This window comes from Petaurus breviceps, unplaced genomic scaffold, assembly GCF_028583685.1.
Source record: "Petaurus breviceps papuanus isolate PSGF00001 unplaced genomic scaffold, PetGlider_PUasm1.0 221, whole genome shotgun sequence".
NCBI lineage: Eukaryota > Metazoa > Chordata > Mammalia > Diprotodontia > Petauridae > Petaurus > Petaurus breviceps.
The window spans coordinates 2,421,303-2,444,093 of record NW_027185877.1 but is presented as its reverse complement, the minus strand read 5'-3'; the positions used below and the strand labels follow the sequence as shown (position 1 = coordinate 2,444,093).

Genomic DNA, 22,791 nt, shown 5'->3' with positions numbered 1-22,791 from the left:
ATTGTTTCTAGCTTTCTTTGCTGCTATTGCTGTCTGTCTGTCTTCTTTCTCTCATATGCACTCAGTCTGTTTTTGTTTGCTTTCTATCACCATCTCTCTCCCCCTCTTTCTCTCCTCTCTTTTCATATTCATTCACTTTCTTTGTCTCTTTATCATTCTCTATAACTATTTCTCTGTGTCCCTATCTTTCTCTGTTGCTATTTCTGTCTGTCTACATCTCTCATATTCACTCAGTTGGTTTGTCTGTCTTTCACTTTCTCTCTATCACCATCTCTCTCTCCCCCTCTCTCTTCTCTTTCATGTTTATTCACTTTATTTGCCTGTATCTTTCTCTGTAACTACAGCTATCGTTTCCAAAGCATTCAGACATTGTTAACCAGGGCTAGCTTCCAGGGTGTTCCACAGCTGTTTTGTTTCCTTTCTACTCTGAAAGGACAATTGCAATAAGAAGTCCTCACTTGTCTCAGCCTCAGGACTGTTCTCAGAAGTGAGTCGGTACAAGTGTAGCCATTTGTTAATCTTGCTTACCCTGAAAAGCAGTGGCCACACTTATAAATGTCACTCCTTTATTGAGTTGACTTTTTTTGTATTGTTACTCCTGAGAGAGTTAAGGAATTTGGGCACACAATTAACTATTGAGGGTGATTTGTTTTGTGCTGTTTCTCAGAGCTCAGCTGCAGACATGTTATGGATAGTCTATAACATATGGCTTAAAAAAATAAACCTTCTATCCCTTATATTCTAAGGATGTATTCTAGGGTTGTTTTCCCCCCACATAGCTATTGTTTCAGTTCAATACCCATAGCAATGTACAGTAAAAAAAAAAAAAGTATTGACTCTGGATTCTAAGGACTTGGGTTTGTGGCCTTGAGTGGGTCATTGAACTTCCCTGGGCCTCAGCCTCCTCATCTGTAAAATGATAAAGTTGGACTGAACGGTGGCTTAAGTCCGTTCCAGCTCTAGATAGATCCATGTTCCTAGTATGTAATCCAATGATCCTTGCTTAGTCCCACTGCTTTTATTTTTGTTCCTCTTCCCATATTAAACAGCATCATTATCTCACACATTAATTGTCACCGTTGTTTATGGCACCTTCAATTCCGTATTTTTTGACACCTACTTTGAATCTCACTCAGTCTGCAAGTGGAAGCTAGAGGATTATATGTTGGAAATGTCATAGAGGAGTGTTCAGGTTTGATTCGGCATAACTGACCTATGAGTTCCCTTCTAACTCTGAGTCAAGAATTCTCATTTTTACCTTATTAGCAGAATATATTATGGGAGGACTATGTCAAAATAACTAGTGACTAAAATACAACTTCAGCTCTCTCTCTAATCCATGCACTCCAGCCCAGAGATATTGGTAGGCGTGGTACAGAATCTGTGGAGAGAAGTGTGGCGACTCTAGATTCTCATTTGGGAATTTGTTAGACAATAGGTGTTCACAGGACAAGCTTATGAAATTCTTCCCTATTGGCATTTCAGGAAAAGTGAAGTCCAGTGTAAGGGTGTGTGAATAAATATTTATTCTAGAGCTCAAGTGACGACAGGTGACTTGATATAGGCAAGCAGCCCATAGTTGGCATTAAGAATCAACATGGACATGTATTAACACAGAATAGATATTAGTACTAGTGTGGACCTTGGGGTCTTGTAGCTCACAAGTGTTCTTGGAGCTGGTATGGGAATGAGAGGCATCAATGGTATAGGAAATGTCCAGAAAGGATCAGAGTCTCCAGTCTCAAGGACTCAGATTTTAAAGCTTTCCCAGATCTCTATTTTTTTTTTTTATCACGGACCAGACTCTTGTAAGTTGGGTGACGTTCCTCCCTCATCCTGGCCTCAGAATGGGAGAGACCAAACTATTATATGCACATACACAAACATGCTGTTCTCTCTCTCTCTCTCTCTCTCTCTCTCTCTCTCCTTCCCTCCCTCTCTCTCTCTCCTCTCCCTCCTTCCCTCCCCCCCTCCTTCCCTTTCTGTATATCTCCCTCTGTCTCTGTCTCTGTCTCTGTCTCTGTCTCTCTCTCCTACCCTATCTCCCTGAACCAAAGCCAGGGACTAGGATCAGAGGAAGAAGGTATTGTTCCATAGCATCATGAATCCCGTGTGGAAAGAAATCACTTTTCCACCCTCCTTATTTACATATTAGGAAACTGAGGCCCAGGAAGGTCAAATAATTTGTCCAAGTTCACACAGGTACTAGTTATTAAAAGGCAAGATTTGAATCCAGCTTGTATGCTTTTGTTACCATACCAAGTCATTTCAACTGAAATCTTAGCATGGAAAAGAAGGTTTTGAAATCCTGCCAGGGATCTGTAACTCAGAACTTCAAGGTGAAGATTCTAAATGGATCTTGGGAGAGCGAATGGCCTGGTATAAAGCTGAGTTGTTTTCCAGCAACCTCCAGCAGAAGTGTAGTTAAGCTAGCTAGGAAAACATTTGGTAGAGAAAGTTCATTCTAAAAAGCAAGTGACAGAGAAAAATATGGATGAGCAGCTAATGATATAACAGACAGGGAGAAAAGAAGGAAAAGGAGCCATAACAATGATGAAGAAAAAAAATATAAATCCCCAGAGAGAACTGCCTCTAAAGAAGCAAGATATAGAGATGCAAAAGAAAAAAAAAGCAGGATCAATCAAAAGAATTGTAAACCAGAAAAATGCTGATCTTAACATCATAAGAGTACAGCATGTAGAAAGGGTTCTTCAGACTGAGGCATTATTTGAACATTCTGGAATGCTTGCATAGAAACACAGAGAGGGCGTGCCAGTTTTCTCTCAGCATTGTGTGCTAATCAATCAAACATTTATTAAGAACTGACTCTGTGCCAGGCACTGTGCTACATCCTGGTTATACAAAGAAGCAAAAACAGTCATTTTCTCTATTTAGGGAATCTCTTTGAAACCCACACAGAACTCAGTTGTAGCAGAATGCCTCAGTACCACTCTCACTATTTAAAATCTCCACTCTATGCTGAACCTGCCCCTCCTATTACACCAAATCCCTACCCTGTTTTTCTATAAATTTCCATGCCCAATGTTTATATAACAGGGGCTTCAAAAGCCCAATCATTAGCACAATCTAGCATTCCCTTGCCTGTAACATCAAAGTTAGGGAATCAGTCAGACAGAATTAGGAAGGATCTATCCCATTACCCCCCTTTCCCATAAATTTGATGGTCCTTACCTGCTTCTCTTGTATTAAGGAGAGGAGACTCCAACTGGCTCCTGAATCAATCAAGAGGAAGTGTCTCCCATAGAGTATAGACTGACCTTTTTTTCCTCTGTCTAGCTATGATCTGCAGACCATATGTATGTATGTCTGTATGTATGCATGTATGAGTTTTTTCCTTGGTTATATCCTTTCTTTAAAGCAGACTGTGATCAAATTGTATTATAAAGTGGCAATCATGGAAACTATCTGTCACTTGCTGAGAAATAGCTAAGAACTTACTATTTGACAAAAATTTCTGGAAAAACTGGAAAAATGTTTTGGTAGAAACTAGGAATAAATCAATATCTTACACTGTATACCAAGATAAGGACAAAATGGGCACATGACTTAGACATAAAGGATGATACCATGGGAAAATCAAGGGAGCAAGGAACAGTTTACCTTTTAGATCTATGGATAAGGGAAGAATTTATGACCGAACAAGAGACAGTGAGCATTACAAGATGTAAAAGGATTACTTTTGATTATATTAAAAAAAAATTTCGCACAAGCAAAACCATTGCAGCCAAAATTAGAAGGAAAGTAAAAAGTTGGGAAACATGTTTACAAGTGCCCCTGACAAAGGAATCATTTCTCCGACATGTAGAAAACTGAATCAATTGTTAAAGAATACTAGTTATTTTTCAACTGATAAATGGTCAAAGGCTATGAATAGGCAGTTTCCAGATGAAGAAATCAAAGCTATCTATAGTCATATGAAGAAATGCTCTAAATCACTATTGTTTAGGAAAATACAAATTGACTCCCCCATCCCCCATCCTACACACACCTTCATCTCTACCATTTCCTTATTCCCAGATGTCTGTCATTAGACTTTAAGACTTTTCTTTTGTGAATTAATATGTTCCCTGAGAAGGCATTGTTTGCCCATGACTGATGTCACTAATTATCAAATGATCCCATGAAAATCTGGTTGATAATCCCAATAGAAAGCAAATAGCTATCTGGAGAACGTGTGGAATTTATTACCACCTTGAACTATAAGGAAGCATTATGCTGTTCTGACATTGGTGATCAAGGATAGTTAGGCCTAATGATAAGATCTGGCTTCTACATATAACCATGACCAAATGTGAGGTCTTGGTTTTTTTTTTTTAAGTTAATGAATTAGAATGTTATTTAGAATCAATGATGCATACTGAAAACTTAGTATAAATAAGGAAGAGTATATGAAGGCAGATGTTCTAAGGTGATAGATACAGAGATGCTGAGTGAGAAAGGGACATACAAGTAACAGATCCTTGCAGATGATCCTGTGTTGAATGCATAGAAAGTCGGTTCTAGTGCTGCCCCTCCTGCCTATGCAATCTGGTTGAAATAACTGATAGATCTAGGATGCAGTTGCAATCTTCATGGAGTGATGTCAACACCTAGGGGGATAAGATGCCTGAGCTTTTTCTTTTTTTTTTTGCCTTTTTTTGGAGGGCATTTGGGGTTAAATAACTTGCCCAAGGTTACATGGCTAGTTTTGTGTGTGTGTGTGTGTTTGTGTGTGTGTCGGGGTGTTAAGTGTCTGAGGCCGGAACTGAACTCCAGTCCTCCTGACTCCAGGGCCATCGCTTTACTCACTGTGCCACCTAGCCATGCCTGCCTGAGCTTCTTAAGAGGAGGAACATTTCTGTTTCTTTTGTCTTTCTTAGCTATCAATAGGGTAGTGTTCAAGTAATTTGAATGACTGATTAGGTAACTGAAATTCCAAAATGGCAGCAGTATTCTGGAACGGGAGTAGGGAAGATAGAGTTCAAATCTGACCTCCAACATTTATTTGCCACTCACGTGCTTGTGACTCTCAAAAATTCATTTAAACTTTCTGAGCCTTGGTTTTCCCATTTACAAAATAGTGATGACAACACCTGTAGTACCTATCTTATGTTCGGTGTGAAACTCAAATGAGATCATCTGTGCACATATATTTGCAAAACTTAAAGCCTGATGTTTTTATTATAATCAGGAAGAAATTTTCATATGCAGAAATTTGCTTTACAAATCTTACAGAACTCATTCTTTAAATGTCAAAGGATATGCATTTAAGTTTGCATATGCTCGTATAATATGTTATCTCACTGATAAAATATCTGTGTTCCAGAAAAACAAAATCATGAATAATTTGAATTTTCCTGAATCAAGCTTAAGCTCATAGAAGGCAGGAACTGTTTCATTTCTGTCTCTGAATCTCCACTGCCTAGTACATAGTAGGTGTTAAACAAATGCTTATTTCCTGGTCATTGTCTTAAAAATCAGCCTTTTTCCTGCCAAACCACAGTGCCTCTCTGAAGCTGGAACTGGAATGTAATTATATGTATACTGTTTTTCTTTGTCTAAAATGGGAGCTCTTAATCTAGGATCCTTGGAATTAAAAAAAATTATATATATATAATATATTGTATATATTATATATATTTATATATTATACTTATATATTTATATATAAAATATATTTAAAATATATTTCAATATAATTGATTTTTTTGTAATACTATTTTTTATTTTAAGCACTAAAACCATTTGGAAAAAGGGTCCATTATAAAAAAAATAGATTAAGAACCCCCACATTTAGGAATTTTGGGAAACCTTTGAATAGTTATGAAATGACTCACATAGAATGAAAAAAATGTGACCAGTCCTATGTAGAACATAATATAGATCTTCATCTCAAATGGGAAGTGTTTCATCCAAAAGAATAATTTATGAATATAATGATTGCTAAATGCCTTAGCAGTAAATGTTGATCACTTCATCATAGCCCAGTCATGTTTTGAGAATCTATGTAAGCTACACAATTACTGGAGGAAGCATGGAATGATGTGTTCAAATTAGGACCATCTGTGGGGAGAAAAAGTTTGGGTTTTTTTAGTCATTCTTGAAGAATGGAAATCTGATTCTCCATGCTAAAGTGAGTATAATCCTGTTTGTATCTGTAACCCAATAGGGCAGTTGTCTTGAAATAGGCTTACTTAACATGCAGTTCATCAAAGCTGAAGGTGTTGTAGAACGGGAAGTTACTGCTAGCCACTTATAATTGCCCTTGAAATGGCGACATTATTTTGTCCCCAAATTTATTTCTGCTTAATCTATTTAAACATATTCAACAGGAATATATGAATTATACAAACACAGAAAGGGCTATTTAAATTGAACTGTGTATATGCAATCTAAAGGAGGTAAAAGAAAAACTGTGCTGTATTTGGAGCCAAAGGACTAGGGTTCAAATTATGGCCTGCCTTTGTGATTTGGGGCAGATCCCTTAATCTCTCTGGGACTCAGTGTCCTTGTAAAATTAGTAGATTGGATGAAATGATCTCTGAGGTTCATTCCAGCTCTAAATTTATGATCCTATATTTGTGGTGTTATATAACATAATTCATATCAAATAAATGCTTTCCCCCAGTTGTTTGGGTATTTCAGTCGAATGCATTCAATAACCTGAATTATACCTGATATTTTCTAAGTTCCACTTTGCTTTTTTTGAATAGGGTGGGTCAATTGAAGGCATGCACCTCTAGTCTAATCATTGCTTTTCTTCTCTTTATAAGCCTAGAACTCAACTCCACATTTATTAAACACCTATCAGATGCCAAGGATTGTACTATATGCTGGGAATATAGAGACAAAAGTTAAACTTTCACTATCCTGGGAAATCTGGAGATGGGGGTATATGTGAGCACAGAAAGGTTAACATGAGGTGAGGTATGATGGGGCAAAGGAGACATTCAAAGTACTGTAGGAAAATGTGAGGCAGGAAAGGATATTGAATCAGAACTGAGGTGGTAACTAAGCTGAGCCTTAGCTGAAAAGGTAAGTATTCTGAAAAGGAGAGATTAGGGAGAGTATTTACTATTAAAAATGTAGGTTTCATATAAACTGTGGTAGCAACCTGAGGTATTGATAGTTAATCAGAAGGATAATACTTAGAAAATTCTTCTCAATTCTGGTGGTTGAAATACTTCAAATAAGATTATTTTTTAAGTTTACAAAGGAAGTAACAAGTCTCTAAATGAATTGCTGCATAGTCATATCAGTTGTGTGTGATTCTGTGATCGCTTTTGGGATTTTCTTGGCAAAGATACTGAAATAGTTGGACATTTCCTCCTGCAACTCATATTACAGATGAGGAAATTGAAGCAAACAAGGTGAAGTGACTTGCCCAGGTTCATACAGCTAGCGTCTGAGGCTAGACTTTGATTCAGGTCTTCCTGACTAAGGTCAGGCACTCTATCCATTACACCACATTTCCCTCAATTTCCTCACATATAAAATGAGATAGTTGGACAAGATGACCTTTGAAGTCACTTCTAGTTACAATTCAGATCTCATGATCATGACCTCAATAATTCTATAATCTACAGAGGGAGAAATAAATCTAATACAGAAATAACTGTAGGACAAAGCAATATTTGAGAAGAACCATATGAGTAGAATAAATTCAAGGAGGCAGGAATACCTATAGCATTTTCTGGCTCTAAAATAGTTTCCTTAATCCTCAGATGTAATTTCAAAAGAACTTTCCAAATATACCAGATCACAACCAGGTTGTTTGTGACTTGGAAAAAGTATTGGAATTAAGATGGGATATGGCTGATGTCTACCAGGGTGCCCTCCTGTGGATCAAACACACACATAGTTAGGCTAGTTTATCCACAACATGCAACAGACTCGGGACTTAATTGGCCCCAGGATGGGGCAAGACTCAAACTGCACTTTCCTTAGATGTTTTCTGGTGACTTTTGGCTGCTAAAGAGGCTTCCTGATCACCCTGGGGCATAAAAAAGTCTCTCCTATGTGAATAATAATCACTGTAACAGTTAACATTTATATAGTGTTTTTAAGTTTGCAGAACATTTACAAATATCATACCATGTAATACTCACAAGAACTCTTAGAGGTAAATGTTATCATTATCTCCATTTTACAGATTAAGAAACTGAGTCAAGTTAAGTGAATTGCCCAGGTTCACATAGCTAGTGTCTGAGGCTGGAATTTGATTCAGGTCTTCCTGACTAAGGTCTGGTATTTTATCCACTGCACCATTTAACCTGCCTCTTCAAAGTGGGTAGATATCTCAAGACCATTTAAGTTAGCATGTCCTTCTCTCTTAACCAGTTATATTTCCACATAGAGAGGAGGGGATCTATGTCTACCTGATATAAAGGCTACTACACATCCTTACTATGTTTAAAAGGACTTTCTCAATCTATTTTTTTTTTGTATTCTGTTCCTTATGTTCCATAGTTTGAGTTGGCATACAGTTTGGATGAATGAAGTAAACCTCCTTTTGTTAACTACTTAATGACCTACAAGTTCCTCATTTTATCCCAACACCGAACCTGAATTACCGGGGCCATCCCAAACCTGAAGTTACCTAAAAGAGGAACCCAAAGGGGGGGAGTTCTCCATCCCTATAGCCTCTCTCTTCCTGTTGTTGGTAACTTCTTCCCCTAGAACCTCCATTTGAGTAAGCACTTAAGCCAGCCGTGCTCACTTCAAATCTGTCTCAGCCCATGACTCCCTGAACTTTTCCATCCATGGTTACCTTCGTCTTTCCCCCCAAGGCATCTTCAGCTTCCTTTTAAGGGTTGTCTTCGTTCATTAGCATGTAAACCGCTAGAAGGCTGAAACTATCTTTTTGCTTAATTTGTATCTTTTTCCCCAGGGCTTAACCTAGTGCCTGATACACGGTAAGGGCATGACAGATGTTGTATGTATGTATGATCTAATTATCTATCTGTATGCATATGTCTATGTGTATGCATGTACATGTATGTGTATGTATAGGTATATGTGTGTGTATATACAGATATGTAGATACCTAACTGCCTCCCTTATTGAGAGAATCAAATGAAATAATGGTTCAGCACTATGAAATGTTGGATAACAAAATTTTCAACTCAATAAAAATTTCTGGTATAATATATAGAATGCCAACCTTGGAAGCAGGAAACCAAAGTTCAAATCCCACAACTGACACATTAGCTGTGTGACCACAGTAAACTCAGTTTGGGCTTGAATTAACTCTTGTAAGACTTATCCTTCTACAGAATTAGGATCCCAAACAATCTGACAAATTAGAATATTGTGTAAGATTTAAGAAGAGTTCATCTATTATGGATGACTATGTCTTACAGAAGTTTAAAGACTGACTTCATAAGTACTAGACAGGGAAAATATCATTAAATATCAATTATGGTTAGTAATTAATTTTTTATTTAAAATATCTGGAAGAATTAGTGAACTTCAAGCCCAGTGTGAGTCAATAGTTTGATATGGTGGCTAAAAAGACACATTTGATCTTGTTCTCCATGAAGAGTTATCACATCTAGTAATAATGATAGCTAGCATTTAAATAGCACTTTGAGATATGTGAAGCACTTTACAAATATTTTCTTATTTTTTCCTTATAACAGTCCTGAGAGGTGGGTGATTTTTCGTACCCATTTTACAGATGAGGAAACTGAGTTGTGTAAAAGCTAAGTTACTTGCCCAGGGTCCCAATAGCTAATAAGTATATGAGGCTGGATTTGAACTCAGGCCTTGCTGACTCCAGTCACAGTGCTCTATCCAAGGTGCCCCTAGCTGCCTAAGATGGTAGCAATGCTGTGTTTTACCCTGCTCAGACCATCTGATTATATCTGGAGAATAGTGCTCAGTTCTAGGCTCTACAGTTGATTAGCTGGAGACTATCTAAAGGAAAAATATTTGAATGATGAAGTCCATTCTAGATGGATACATGGCATATGAGAAACAATTGAAAAAACTGAGAATTGTCACCCCAAAAAAGAAAAGACTCTGGGGGACACAATAACAAGTATATGAAGAACTGTCATACAGAAGAAAGATTAGACTTGTCTGTTTGACTCTAGAGGAGCAAAAGAATGAGCATTGAGTAAAAGTTGCAAAGAGATAAATTTTGACAAACATGCGGAGGAAATATTTTTTTTTTTAAATGAGATGGGGATAGAGGTAGGACCAATGACTTAAGAGAGCCATGAGGATTTGTCCTCTCCCAATGCAGGCTGGTCCCTTCTCTGCAGTTTATCATCTAAATTAGAGCTATCCAAAAATCATACAGGTTACATTAGGAGGTAATGGCTTCCTTCTGGGTGGCAGTATTCAAACACTGGATGATCACTGGTCAGGTGTATAATGTGAGCTGGACTAGATGGCTGCGAAGGTCTCTTTTAATGCTGGGTTTTTTGTTATTATGTGATACTCAGTTATCAACAGGTTGGGTTCTACATTGGACGAAATCATAGATTATTCACACGGTCTTTTGCAGGAGTAACATTGCTAGAAAATGGAAGGAAAGTGAAAAAAAAACATAAATGTTGCTACATTGAACCTATGGGAAATAGGAGGCTAAGTTCTTGCAACCACCAAAAACTGTAAACTTTCACTAGAGATTGCTGAAAATATACTTTTCTGGACACAATTGTTTATAAGAAGACATTAATTCTGATAATATGCACTTTTCCTAATACAATAAACATGAAATAACCTATAAGATGCAGTATACACAATAAAATTAGTAACATGCAAATATTTTTCACACTACTAATCTCCTAGAATTCTGTAACCTTTTGTGCTAATATCTCAATAAAGTTTATTTCAGATAATAATATATTTCTGAAAACCTCTTTACCTTGTCTGCCTTCTGAAAACCAAGGGAGAGGGGACTGGGACTTTAGTAACTGTTATCAGAAAATGCCAGGACTGATGAGGTCCCAATATCACCTCTGACACTCTGAATGCATGACTAAATCTTTACAATTGTGGGGTGAACAAGACCAGTGAAGCACCTAGTAAGACTCCACTCCACAAACTTGTATACATTGTTGTAGCAGAAACACCCCGGCGTCCTCAGGGTTTGCTGCTACCACAGGTTCTTGGATCTGCTTTGTTAAAGGAAAGCAACTCAAAATGGGTTAACAAGCTTACTTTAATCAGTCAGACATATATCGTTTACCTTGTTCACGAGAAAAGGTCAGCACCCCGAACTTCAAAGTATACAGGCAGAATTATCAAGACAGAAATAGATCAAGTAGACAGATTTCCAAACTGTCCAACCATTACATCCATACCCAGTCAACATCTGGGTTTTTCAAAGCCAGGGGGGCCCTGGACAACGGCTTCCCAGAATACAGATCAAATCACAGAACATTTCTCAAAGTGAGCCCCCAAAACAAAGCTACACATCAGGGCTTATATAGCCTTCTCCTGGCTCAGAGAATGTAACAACCTTTTGGACCCACTGGCCAATCAAGAAGTATCAACTGAAAAAACAAGCCTCCCACCCCAGGCTCCTGGTGCACTTTAGCCTAGGGGCAGGGAAGATCTTCCAAATTTGCATTCCCATTACAATTGTGCTTCTCACTTTTTCCCCAACTGTGCATAGCTAGGAATGTGCATGGTTGCCAATGCGAATGTGAAAATGAATTCTAGAAGTCATGAAAGTTAAACTGTGAATGTTGGGGCTTGACCATATGTACAAGGCTCTATGCTAGGTGAGTGCAGGGGAATAAACCTGTAGTGATAGCCCCTACCCTGAAAGAGATTGTAGTAGGGACAATACTTAATAAGTTTAAATTGTCATAGCATTATGTTTAGCAACAATATTATTATGATGATCATAACAACCACCTTTGTAATCCCTACCAAATTTATCAGTAAATAATAGATGAATGGATATAGTCATCATTTATTTTCAAGTTTTTCTAATCCTGGCATAGTCTTAACATTAATTTATTTGAAGAAGGGAATTTGCAAGGGAGTACTTACATACAGAATCACCTATTATCTACATACTTATTCAACTTTATGCTCTGAAGTCTTTATATTATTTGTATGGTTTTTAAATTCCTTCCAGAAATTCAGGAGTTCAAGTAAAGAGAGAGATATGGATTTATATGAAGCCAGATCTTATTCAACTCTAGCATATTGTAAGTGGGTAAAAACTACTAGGACCAAAAGTAAAACAAACAAAAAACTTCTGGAGATCATCTTTTCTCTCTCTCTCCACAATTGCTATTATTGAATAAGAGACGAATGATAATATCTAACTCTCATATTGAACATTGAGATTTGCAACATTACATTTTAGAGACACCATTTCTTGTCCATATATTGGTTAGAGAGTGAGCTTTGGACTCTAGAAGACTTGAATCCACATTCTTCATTTGACGCAGATAGTGCTATGGGACTGTGCAAATCACATAACCTCTTAGTGTCCTAGGCAACTCTCTGAGGCTCCATGTTATAGACTAATTAGTGAATTGTACTGCTAAGAAGAATTTCTACGACAGCAATTCCCTATTACAATAAAATCATAGATTCAGGAAGAAAAAGTTATGAAGTATCTGTATAAATATGTGGAAGCATTAACTGAAACTGGAGTAATCATTGATAGCTATAAAATTGATCTGGGTTACACTCAGATAATTACTGTACTAAATATGTTCTATATTTATTATTTTACAAATATTCTCTGTTATTTTAATGTCTTATCATTGGTTAATAACATGTATGTTGTTATACATGTGTACTGAGTCAGTGCAAAGTTTGACAGATGATGTCTTGGTGATATTTTTGTTAAAGATTCTTTCTAAACATATTATTTTATTTTGTTTTTTTGAATGCCTGTTCCTTATGATTCACAGTTTGAATTAGCATATTTGGATGAATAATATCATTTATTGTTTGATTTTCTTTACTTCATCTTTCCCATAACCCCACAGTTTCAAGCCAGAGGTGCATATGTGCAGAGATTATGTCTATTCAGGACAAGACATAAAAGATATTTCATTTACATAGGGAATCTACAAAATATTCATAACCTTTGACCCAGAGATAAAAAGCAACAATAATGCTCCCTACCCAACAAAATATTTCTAGGACCAGTTTTTGGAGTAGCAAATAATTGGGGGAAAAGTAGACTCGTTGAAATGGAAGATGGTTAAACAAATTGTAGCATGAGTGTAATGAAAAATTATTATGAATGTAATGAAATGTTTCTGTGCCATAAAAAGTGATGGATATGAAGAATACAGAGAGGCACAGGAAGTCTCATATGAACTGATAAAAGTGAAGTGAGCAGAACCAGGAGTACAATATATATGACTGCAACAATGTAAATGAAAAGAATAACCAAAAACAACAACTCATGAAACCAAATTTGGTCCCAAAGAAGAGATGAAAAGAAATGCTCTCTCCTTTCTTTTAGAAGATTGGGAACTATGGGTAACAAACATTGCATATGTTGAAATATATCACCCAGGCTGAAGTGAGGGCTGTTCCCACCTCTTTCTGTCTTACTCTTTGTTAGGGGGGTAACAGGGATTTGGGGGTAGAGCAGAGGGGACGGAAGGGAGGGAGGGAGAAAGGGAGAGAGACAGAGAAAGAAATTGGGAAATAAAGGTGATGGAAAATCCAAACATCAGAGTAAAATTGTTTTTAAAGACATAAGGAGGCTAACTGACTAGCTCCAAAAAGCTGTATTGAGGTCAGTCCATGGTTTCGAAGTAGATGTCCATTTTCTATATGAAAATATTTGATAGAGAACTAAACCACATGCTTGAGGAATTAGATGAGATGTAAAATTGTCTTCTATTCCTAGCAACAGTGATTTACTTGCACATCTACATGAGCCTAACTATAAAAATTTATCTTAGATCCACTTAGTAATTACCCTCTTGTAGCTTATTCTTATTTAAAATGACATTTACTATACTTAAAGCAGGAATGTTTCCTACAAATATTTGATGAAATGTATTTATAAATATCACTACATTGTATATCATCATATATCACTACATAAGAATACATAAGGTCTTTTTCAGAAAATGAAAATTTTGTGTCATCTTCATGGGTTGCCTGGTGAAATACATTTGCTTATGAGATTTTGCAGCTTTTTGCTAGCAAACAGATCATTTTCAGGTGTTTAAAGTAATAGTTCAACTCATAGTTTCTTAATTTTCAACTCTTTTGCTTGCTAACACCCTGAAGGGTCACCTGACAACTCCCCATTTTAAACTTGTATCTATTAATAATTTAGCACAACTATAACTCTTGCTAATGCTGGAAGTAGATGTGATGAATTCTCCCCTTGCAAGGCTGAGTCATCCGTGGCTCAATGTAAATGCAGAATTAATTTTATCCTTAGTAGCTAACTCTTTCTTTGGGTCTTGATGCTCCTTCTTTTGTTTCTTTCACCTAAGAACCTTTTCATCTTAAGAGAAATGAAAAATAAGGAACATTTAGCTCATTCGAAGTAAGATACAGTGCATTATCTTTCAAAGGGGAGTGTGATCTGCTCAGATGAAAGGAATGCCAACATGGATAAGATCATGAAACCACTGAAGTACTAAATGACAAACTTAGGAAATAGCATCTGAATCTCCTTAACATGTCCCTTCATTTTAAGATATAGCCATTTGATTTAAAACATTATTTTGTCATGTTACTTAAAAAAGTTTGTGATTCAAATGACTTCCTAAATTTTTTCTCCTCTTTGATTTCTTAGTTCCCAGTGCTCCCAGAAATGTTACTTTATCTGATGTCCAAGCAACTAGTGTAACTTTGACATGGGTAACACCAGATGCTATTCTTGGCTACTTTCGAAATTACAAGATTACTATCCAACTAAGGTCTCCACAGTGCAGTGACTGGGATCCTGAGGAGTGCATTGAAGAAAACCAAAACCACTATCTGTATGAACCAGATCTTCTCGAGGAGACCATACATGGATTGAAGAAATTCCGATGGTATCGATTCCAGGTAGCTGCTAGCACCAATGCCGGCTACGGCAATACTTCAAATTGGATTTCCACAAAAACTCTCCCTGGTCGTAAGTAAAGGCTTGGGTAATGCTATAGTATTTTCATGTTGGCCTTTATTTGAGACAGCTGTGTAAAGATATTGAGCACATCCTCTGTTTAAAAAATAGGCATTAAGGTTTCTGCTGGTAGTGTTCTTTTCAAGGGCACAAATTCTAAGTAGCTCTGCTTCCTTAAAACCACAAAGGAGAAAAAAATCCACAAGGTGTGGGTAGACCAGCCATTTTGTATGTGTTCACAGTTCTTGCTCAGCAGCCTGAGTTGTGAGTTCTTCCAAATCTGCAACCTAATAGAAGGCTGTTGATCATAACCCATCAATGAGTCATCCTTGTTCTTTCTTGAATTAAAACAAGGCAAGAAATAGCTGCACATGCTTAAAGGATAAGCCCTTATAGTTAAATCTATTTAAGCTACTCTTATTTTCAAGAAAATTTTCTGTCTCTACAGCCAACCCTTGTTCATCATAGTTCATACTGTGTATGTGTTTATATATAGTATGAACTGGAAGAGGAAGCATGATTATTGTAAGTAAAGAGGAATCAAACTCTTGGCTGACAAAACTCCCCAATTAATCAGAACTAGATTAAAACAAAATTGGGAAACATTTAATAAAAACACAATACAATGTAAATAATGTTAATTTTTGGTGTTCTAAGTCAATGTGAGGTAGCAGGGATCTGATTCTATTTGAATTTGATGTGACTGATGTAGTGGATAGAGTACTAGAGAGGAAGTCAGGAAGACCTAGGTTCAAATTCTATTTCAGACATATATGTATACCATATGATTTACTCTGTAAATCACTTAACCTCTCTATTGAAGGAAATTCCATAGAAGCTAGGGGTAGGGTGGGGCAGGGGAGGAACCAGGAAGAGCCTCTTGCAGAAAAAAAAGGTGTTTGAACTATCTTAAAGTAAGGTAAGGATTTTAACAGTGGGAACAGAGAGAACATTGCAGGTATGGAGGAAGGTCAGTGCAGAGACATGGAGATGGGAGATGGAGTGTCATGTCAGGAACAGCCAAGTAGGATAAATAATAGAATGTGTTGAGAAGAATGATATGTGTGTGTGTGGAGAGAGAGAGAGACAGACACACACACACACACAGAGACAGAGAGAGAGAGACAGAGACAGAGACAGAGACAGAGAGACAGAGACAGAGACAGAGAGAGAGACAGAGAGAGATGGAGAGAGAGACAGACAGAGAGACAGAGACAGAGACAGACAGAGAGACAGACAGAGAGACAGAGAGAGACAGAAAAAGAGACAGAGAGACAGACAGAGACAGAGAGACACAGAGAGACAGAGAGAGAGAGACAGAGACAGACAGACAAAGACAGACAGACAGAAAGACAAAGAGACTGGGAAGGCTGAGACTGGAAAGCCAGGAAGAAGTCAGCTTGTAAATGAAGAGTTTTTACTAATAAAGAACTTCCACTTGGTTCTTAAGATAATAGGGAGCCATTGTAGCTTGTTGAGCAGGGGAATAACATGGTCAGACTTTGGCTTTAAGAAAATCACTTTGGTGACTGTGTGGATGATGGATTAGAGAGGAGAAAGATTTGAGGTAGGGTGACCAATTCAAGAGCTATTGCAGTAGTATAGAGATGAGTTGATGAGGACCTTCACTAAGGTTGTAGCAGTTTGATTGAAGACACAGATTATTCCAGAGGTTTGGCAACTAAAGGTGGGGGTGAGAAAGGGCAAAGAGAATAAATAATTGAGAATGTCACAGAGGTTGAAATCTTGGTTGATTAGAAAGATGGGAAGAAGTGCCCTTAATAATATAGGGAAGTTTGGAAAATGTATGGCTTTAGGGGAAAAAAAGATAATTTCTATTTTATAAATGCCATGTTTGAAATGCCTATAGGGTATCCAGTCCATAATGGATAGGCAGTTGTTGAAGAAACCTGGAGCCCTGGAGTGAAACTAGGGCTGGGTATATGATCTGGGAATCATAGGCATAGAAAGAGTAGTTGATTCTTTAAGAAGGGCAATAGCACAAGGGAACAAGGCATTTGAGAGTAGAGGATAGTGTAAAGTTGTCCTAATTGACCAAGTAGTCATGATTGAGAAGGAACAAATAGTCTGGCAAAGCAGTGAGGAGCTGGGGAATTAGAGGTCATGGGATGGATTTAAGGTTTGAAAGAAGTAAGAAATAGGTAGAGATGTAATGATAAAAAATGATGATCAGATACAGGAATTTTGGAGTTTTTGAAAAAGGAAACTCAATACTTTTAGGTAATGGCAAGGTCAAGTATGGCCAATCCCTTGGGTAGCATGAGTACAGCACATAATCTTTCTGATAACAGAAGAAATATGGAATTTGGAATGATCTGGAAAATTGGTATAGACTGTTGACTAGATGAGAAAAGCCAATTTTTATATAATCATAATACATGACTCTTCGTTTTCAATGGTAAAGTCATCACAGTACAAGATTCTGAAATAGCATAAATAAGTTTTAAAAAGAATTTGTGTATTAAAATTAATATATTCAGGAGGAAAACACTATTTGAAGATCTACTGCACAAATTTAGATACTGAATTTCAATTAAGATAAAAATAACAGGTTAGGTAATGCCATACATATACTGTCTCATTGACCTTCGCAACAATATTGTAAAGTAGATAATAGTATTATTATTGTTAGACATATTTTAGAGATGAGGAAACCAAGACTTGGAGATATTAAGTGATTTTCTCAAGACTGTACAGTCGATAGGTAGGAAAACTGGAATCAAATGTATGTTATCTGACTCTGTCCAGTGCACAGGTCCCCATATTTTTCTACTCGGTCTCCTTCTACAGTTTCAAAATGGAATAGAAAATTGAAGCATTATTTGGTTGAGTTAAAAACTATTTCCTTCACCCCACAATGCAGACAAATGGGCTGATGATGGATTATTTTCCTGTTATCTAGTTAATTATCTATTTTTTTTCTTTTTATGATATATAGACACAAAGTCTACATAGATATCATTTATCCTCCATGCCCTACCCCCACTACCTCCCCAAGAACAACATGATAGAAATTCTCTATTACAGATAACAAAGACTAGCAGATTTTTATGCAATTTGAATTTTAGGCCCACTAATGACTCGCCACCATATATAAAAGCAAGTTCTTATGATGGGTGGAGCTAAAAAAGTAGGATTTGAGCAATCTGTCTAACACATGAAATAGTTATTTGTAATGCTGAGGAACTGCACAACTCCTAAAAGAGCAAGGACTTAAAATGAGTATGGAGAGAAAGGACAAATCTAATACACGTCTCCTATGGACCACCAGGACTGGGAGACAGCAAGCAGCGAAACTCCTGGGGCAGCACTTAGGTTGTGAAAACCACAGGATACCATACTCATGAGGAATTTTAACTACCCAAACATCTGTTGGGTAAAAAAAAAAAAATTCAACAGAACATTCCTCATCAAAGAAGTTTCTAAGGAATGTGACTTTATGCTCTAAAAATGGAGAGAAATCTCAAAAGAGGGAGAATTCCTCTATGAAATTATTTTATTCAGGAGAAATATTAAATTCTTGATGAAGTTATGCCTTCCTATTAGTTGATACTCTTATTTTGTATGAAAAGAAAACTATGTTATGTGCCTTAAGTATGGCGAGATCCATAAGTGAGGCAGGTGAAATTTGCCCCTTTTCAAAGACAATAAAATGCAATGAAAGGACTAGACCTGAAAGTGCATAATAAGAGATAGGGAAAGAGAATTTCAGAATCAGAGAAGTCTATCATGAGATGCCGGATCTCCCAGAGTCTACTTACTTCTCCCTGGACATGGAAATAGTTTGCTCTGGGAACCCCGCTGTACCATGATTAACTTAGTTGAAAACTGTTAAATGACTTCCATATTGGTAGAGCTGGGAGGTCTCAGAACTGGGTTCCCATACATGCTCTTCATTTCCACTACTGGTCACAGTCCTTGTGAAGGGAGATAGTTGACAAAAATTCTTATCTTTACACAGTCGTATTTTTCCTTTGACATTTAAAAAATTGCATTGTGGAAAAATGCCCATTTTAAACCTACTTTTTTCTCAATCTTGTGCCATACTAATATTTGAATGGTAGGTGCCACAGTAAGACTTCTGAGTCCTTTCTTATTCAATGTCTACATTCCTAGCTCTTAAAATTTCCCATAAGCCTATCCGTTTTGCTAATTATGTTGTCATCTTTTAAGTTAATGTTCTGAAAAACTCAGGATAAAGTATTTAATAATGTATTCAGGGAATAATAATTCAAGAATTATCGAGAACATTGGAAGGCATAAATAATATTTCTTAATTTTGTCTTAGTAGCCTGACAGAAATTGACATGAACAAATAAGTGAGGTAAAATAATTGGATATTAATTTGCATAATTATGTCATATAAAAATTCCCAGATGACTTAGGAACTGAGCAAAAAGGAAGAACAATTTCTTAATCTAGGTCACCATTCAATTATAATCACATTACAGGGAGAGAAGAAAAATACAACATAAAACAATTCACATCTAGAAAAACTGGGTAATAGAGTGTTGGACTTGAGGTCAGGGTGGCCTGCACTTAAATTGTACCTTGGATACTTTGTAGCAGTGTGGCCCTAGCAAGTCAGATTCTTCTCACTTTTCTCATCTATAAAATAGGAATAATAACAATTATTATTATTTCAAAGGGGTATCAGATGATGAAAAATCATGAAAAATCCTTTGCTAACCTTCAAGAGCTACATAAATATGAGCTGATAATTATTAATTTGTGTAGAAAGTTAACTGAGTAATTATTAGAAACCACTTGACTATTTACTGAATGGCAGAAATCACATTTTTAAAAAATATGGGTAAAGTCAGATCCTGAATACCTTTTTGCCTACCCATGTTGATCAAAAATTCTTCCTTGACTAAAGATTAAAAAGCTTAAACTAGAATGTCCTTTAGTTCAAAAACATTATAAGGATGGTCACTAGGTCAGAACAAGGTGTTAACTAACATGCTTTCTTTGGGGAAAGATCACTGGCAATTTGTAACTCAGTTGCATTACATTTCCTTAGGGTCAGATGGACCCTCTAACCTTCCAGTCTCATATTTCATCTCTCATACTTCATTCAAGTTCACTTTGATTCCTCTGGGAGGGTTCTTTCCTTGGGCTCAGGTCATAGAATGAGAGGTTGATAGAATGAGAGTGAGAAGGGACCTTGGAGGCCATCAGGTCTAACCCCCATGTTTTACAAATGAGGAAACTGAGACAATGAGAGGTTAAATGACTTCTATAGTAAGACATGGTAATAGGTTGGAACCAGATTTGAACCTAGCTCCCCTGAGTTAGTGTTAAGAAAAATCTGATGCTCTTATACATGTAATCACTCCATAATACCGTTTACCACTGTCTCAATCTCAGCAAGGCAAAACCCTTCCATACACAAGCTTTATCTTTCTTCCTTTTACTTATTTTCTTCTTTGCAGCTATTTATGATGCCAATTTAACCTTTTTTCAGCTGTAGAAAAATATGAAGATTGAGAAATGAACAAAGCATGTTTTTTTGATCTTGGTTTGTTTTTTGTTTTTTGTTTTTTGTCTTTTTGTCTCTACATCCTTCTCTAAGACTGATAACCAGTGCTGGACCCAATAGGCTATAGCACTTTCCTATCTCCTTTATCCCCTGAGAACCTTCTCTGCTCTAGACCCCACCACACAGTCCAGAACAGGCTCGGTTCTGAGGAAAGCATGACCATCTAGAAGAAGACTCAGACTCCTTTTCTCTCACTGACTTTTTGCAAACCTATCCCAGTCCCCCTGGGGAAGATTTTCTAATAGTTTTTGGTTTAGCGCATATTTAACTCTTACTAAAAAAGGGGAAGAAATGGTTCTAAGTTAACAATACAAATAAGGTATAGGACAGGTATTTATTTTTTTACACACAAAATATTAAAAGATATAAAAGACTAATAGAATACATTGACAAGACTTAAACAATCAACAACATATAATAATTATAATTGTACTAACAAGAGTTAAACAGTCAGTAGCATTTCTTATAATTGCTGCTCCAGTCTGCAGGGAAGTTGAATAATGAATTTTGGAACATGAACCAGATTATAGGACAATGTAAATTGTAGTCAAATGTCAATTAATCAACAAGTATTTGTTAAATGCCTACTTGGATATTGTCATTTAAACTTGGCTTTGTACTTTCCAAACAACTCCTAGTTCGAGTCTTCTGCCAATTAAGGCAAGTGCTTGGGCTCTTCCTCCTTCAAGGGACCATACACTGTGATGGAGAAACTCCCTTTGTCGACAGTGGACTCCTACCAAAGGACTAAGTATTACCAAACACCTCATCTTACAAGGTGGCTTAGAAACCTGTACACATCCATATCAGGATTGATACTCTGCCAAGATCAGAACAGAATAAACGCAGAATAAATATTCCCAAATCCAAGCCTCAGACCAGCCTAGGACTCTAGCTGCCATTTGCTCATGGCTACATGACAAGTTAGGGAGCAAGGGCTTTTGTTGTCTCATACCCTAAGGAAGTATTAGCATTACAGGTGGCCACCTGGGGGCTTAATGGAAGAGAACCAGAGGCAGCATTCCTTTTTTTGTAAAGATCTGCTGAGTCATCAGCTCTTATTCTAATAATAATAAAAAGGTTATTGCCATAGCATCTCCAAGTGCCAGGTGTCTCCAGTGCACATATGATCAATGAGGAACATACCTTGGACAAACACCAGTTACGCTATGTATGGGTGGTTCCAAATTCCCAACTTCCCTAGAACAGTCATTTTTGTATGAGTACTAGATCTACCTAGGATCTTTCCAGATCTACTAAACAACAAACCCTTAAAGGTAGCACTGAATTAACTTTGTTTCTGGCAGCACCAAGGGGATTAATATTATTCCAGATGATTTGGCCTTACTTTTGATGCTAGCGATATCCTCAGGCAATACCATCCCAAACTAAACTTGGAATGAAGGAGGGGGGGGGGTAATTGAATCATCCTATGAGATTCACTGATAATTATATCTAAAATTTTTATCATTTCTGTCCCTTCCCAGAAGCACCTATATTATAGCTTTCCCAGTATCTTTTCTAACTAGAGTTTTAACGCATTCAGTAATTCATCTGAAAAGCAAAATCCATTTTTCAGGTGTAACAGTAAGAAAGATGAACCAAGTAAGAAGGAAGGTGGTGTAATGATGCTTGAGTCAGAGAAAGAAAAATGTGGTTTCCTGTCTTGCTTCCAACATATATTGGTCACATGATCCTGGGCAAATCACTTAACTACAGAATGGTCTCAGGCAACTCTCTAAGACTATAAAATACAGAGCAGATACTGGTCTGTATTGGTACAGGGAGGTTTCCTTACCAGGAATTTGCTGCATCAATGAAATTAAAGAAGGAGAGGGAAGAAGAAGGGCATAGGAGGGAAGGAGTGGAAGGAAGGGGGAAAGGTGACAAGTAGGGAGAGAAGAAAAGAGGAAGAAAAGAGAAATGGAGTGAGGAAGGAAGAAAAGAAGGAAGAAAAAAGAAGGGAAGAAAGAAGGAAGGAAGGAGGGAAAGAAAAAAGAAGGAAGGAAAAGCTTCCTTTAAAAGGCATTTAATCTAATTGTCAGGGACTTCAGAGATCTTTCCTAGCTCCTTCCTGAAGCATGAATCTTGTCATCAGTATCCTTCACTGAAGGTCACCTAACCTCCACTCAAAAACACACATTTCCTGTTCTCTTTTGGGACA

General features: G+C 37.0%; 1 protein-coding gene across 1 annotated transcript in view; it reads left to right on the top strand.

Moving 5' to 3' along the window:
* The window catches only part of PTPRQ (protein tyrosine phosphatase receptor type Q), a 291,670-nt gene that overhangs the window by 167,857 nt on the left and 101,022 nt on the right, over positions 1-22,791 (top strand). Inside the window, exon 27 of the mRNA XM_069094772.1 lies at positions 14,753-15,076. Within this exon, the coding sequence (XP_068950873.1) occupies positions 14,753-15,076 (324 nt within the window). The remainder of the gene's footprint in view (positions 1-14,752; positions 15,077-22,791) is intronic.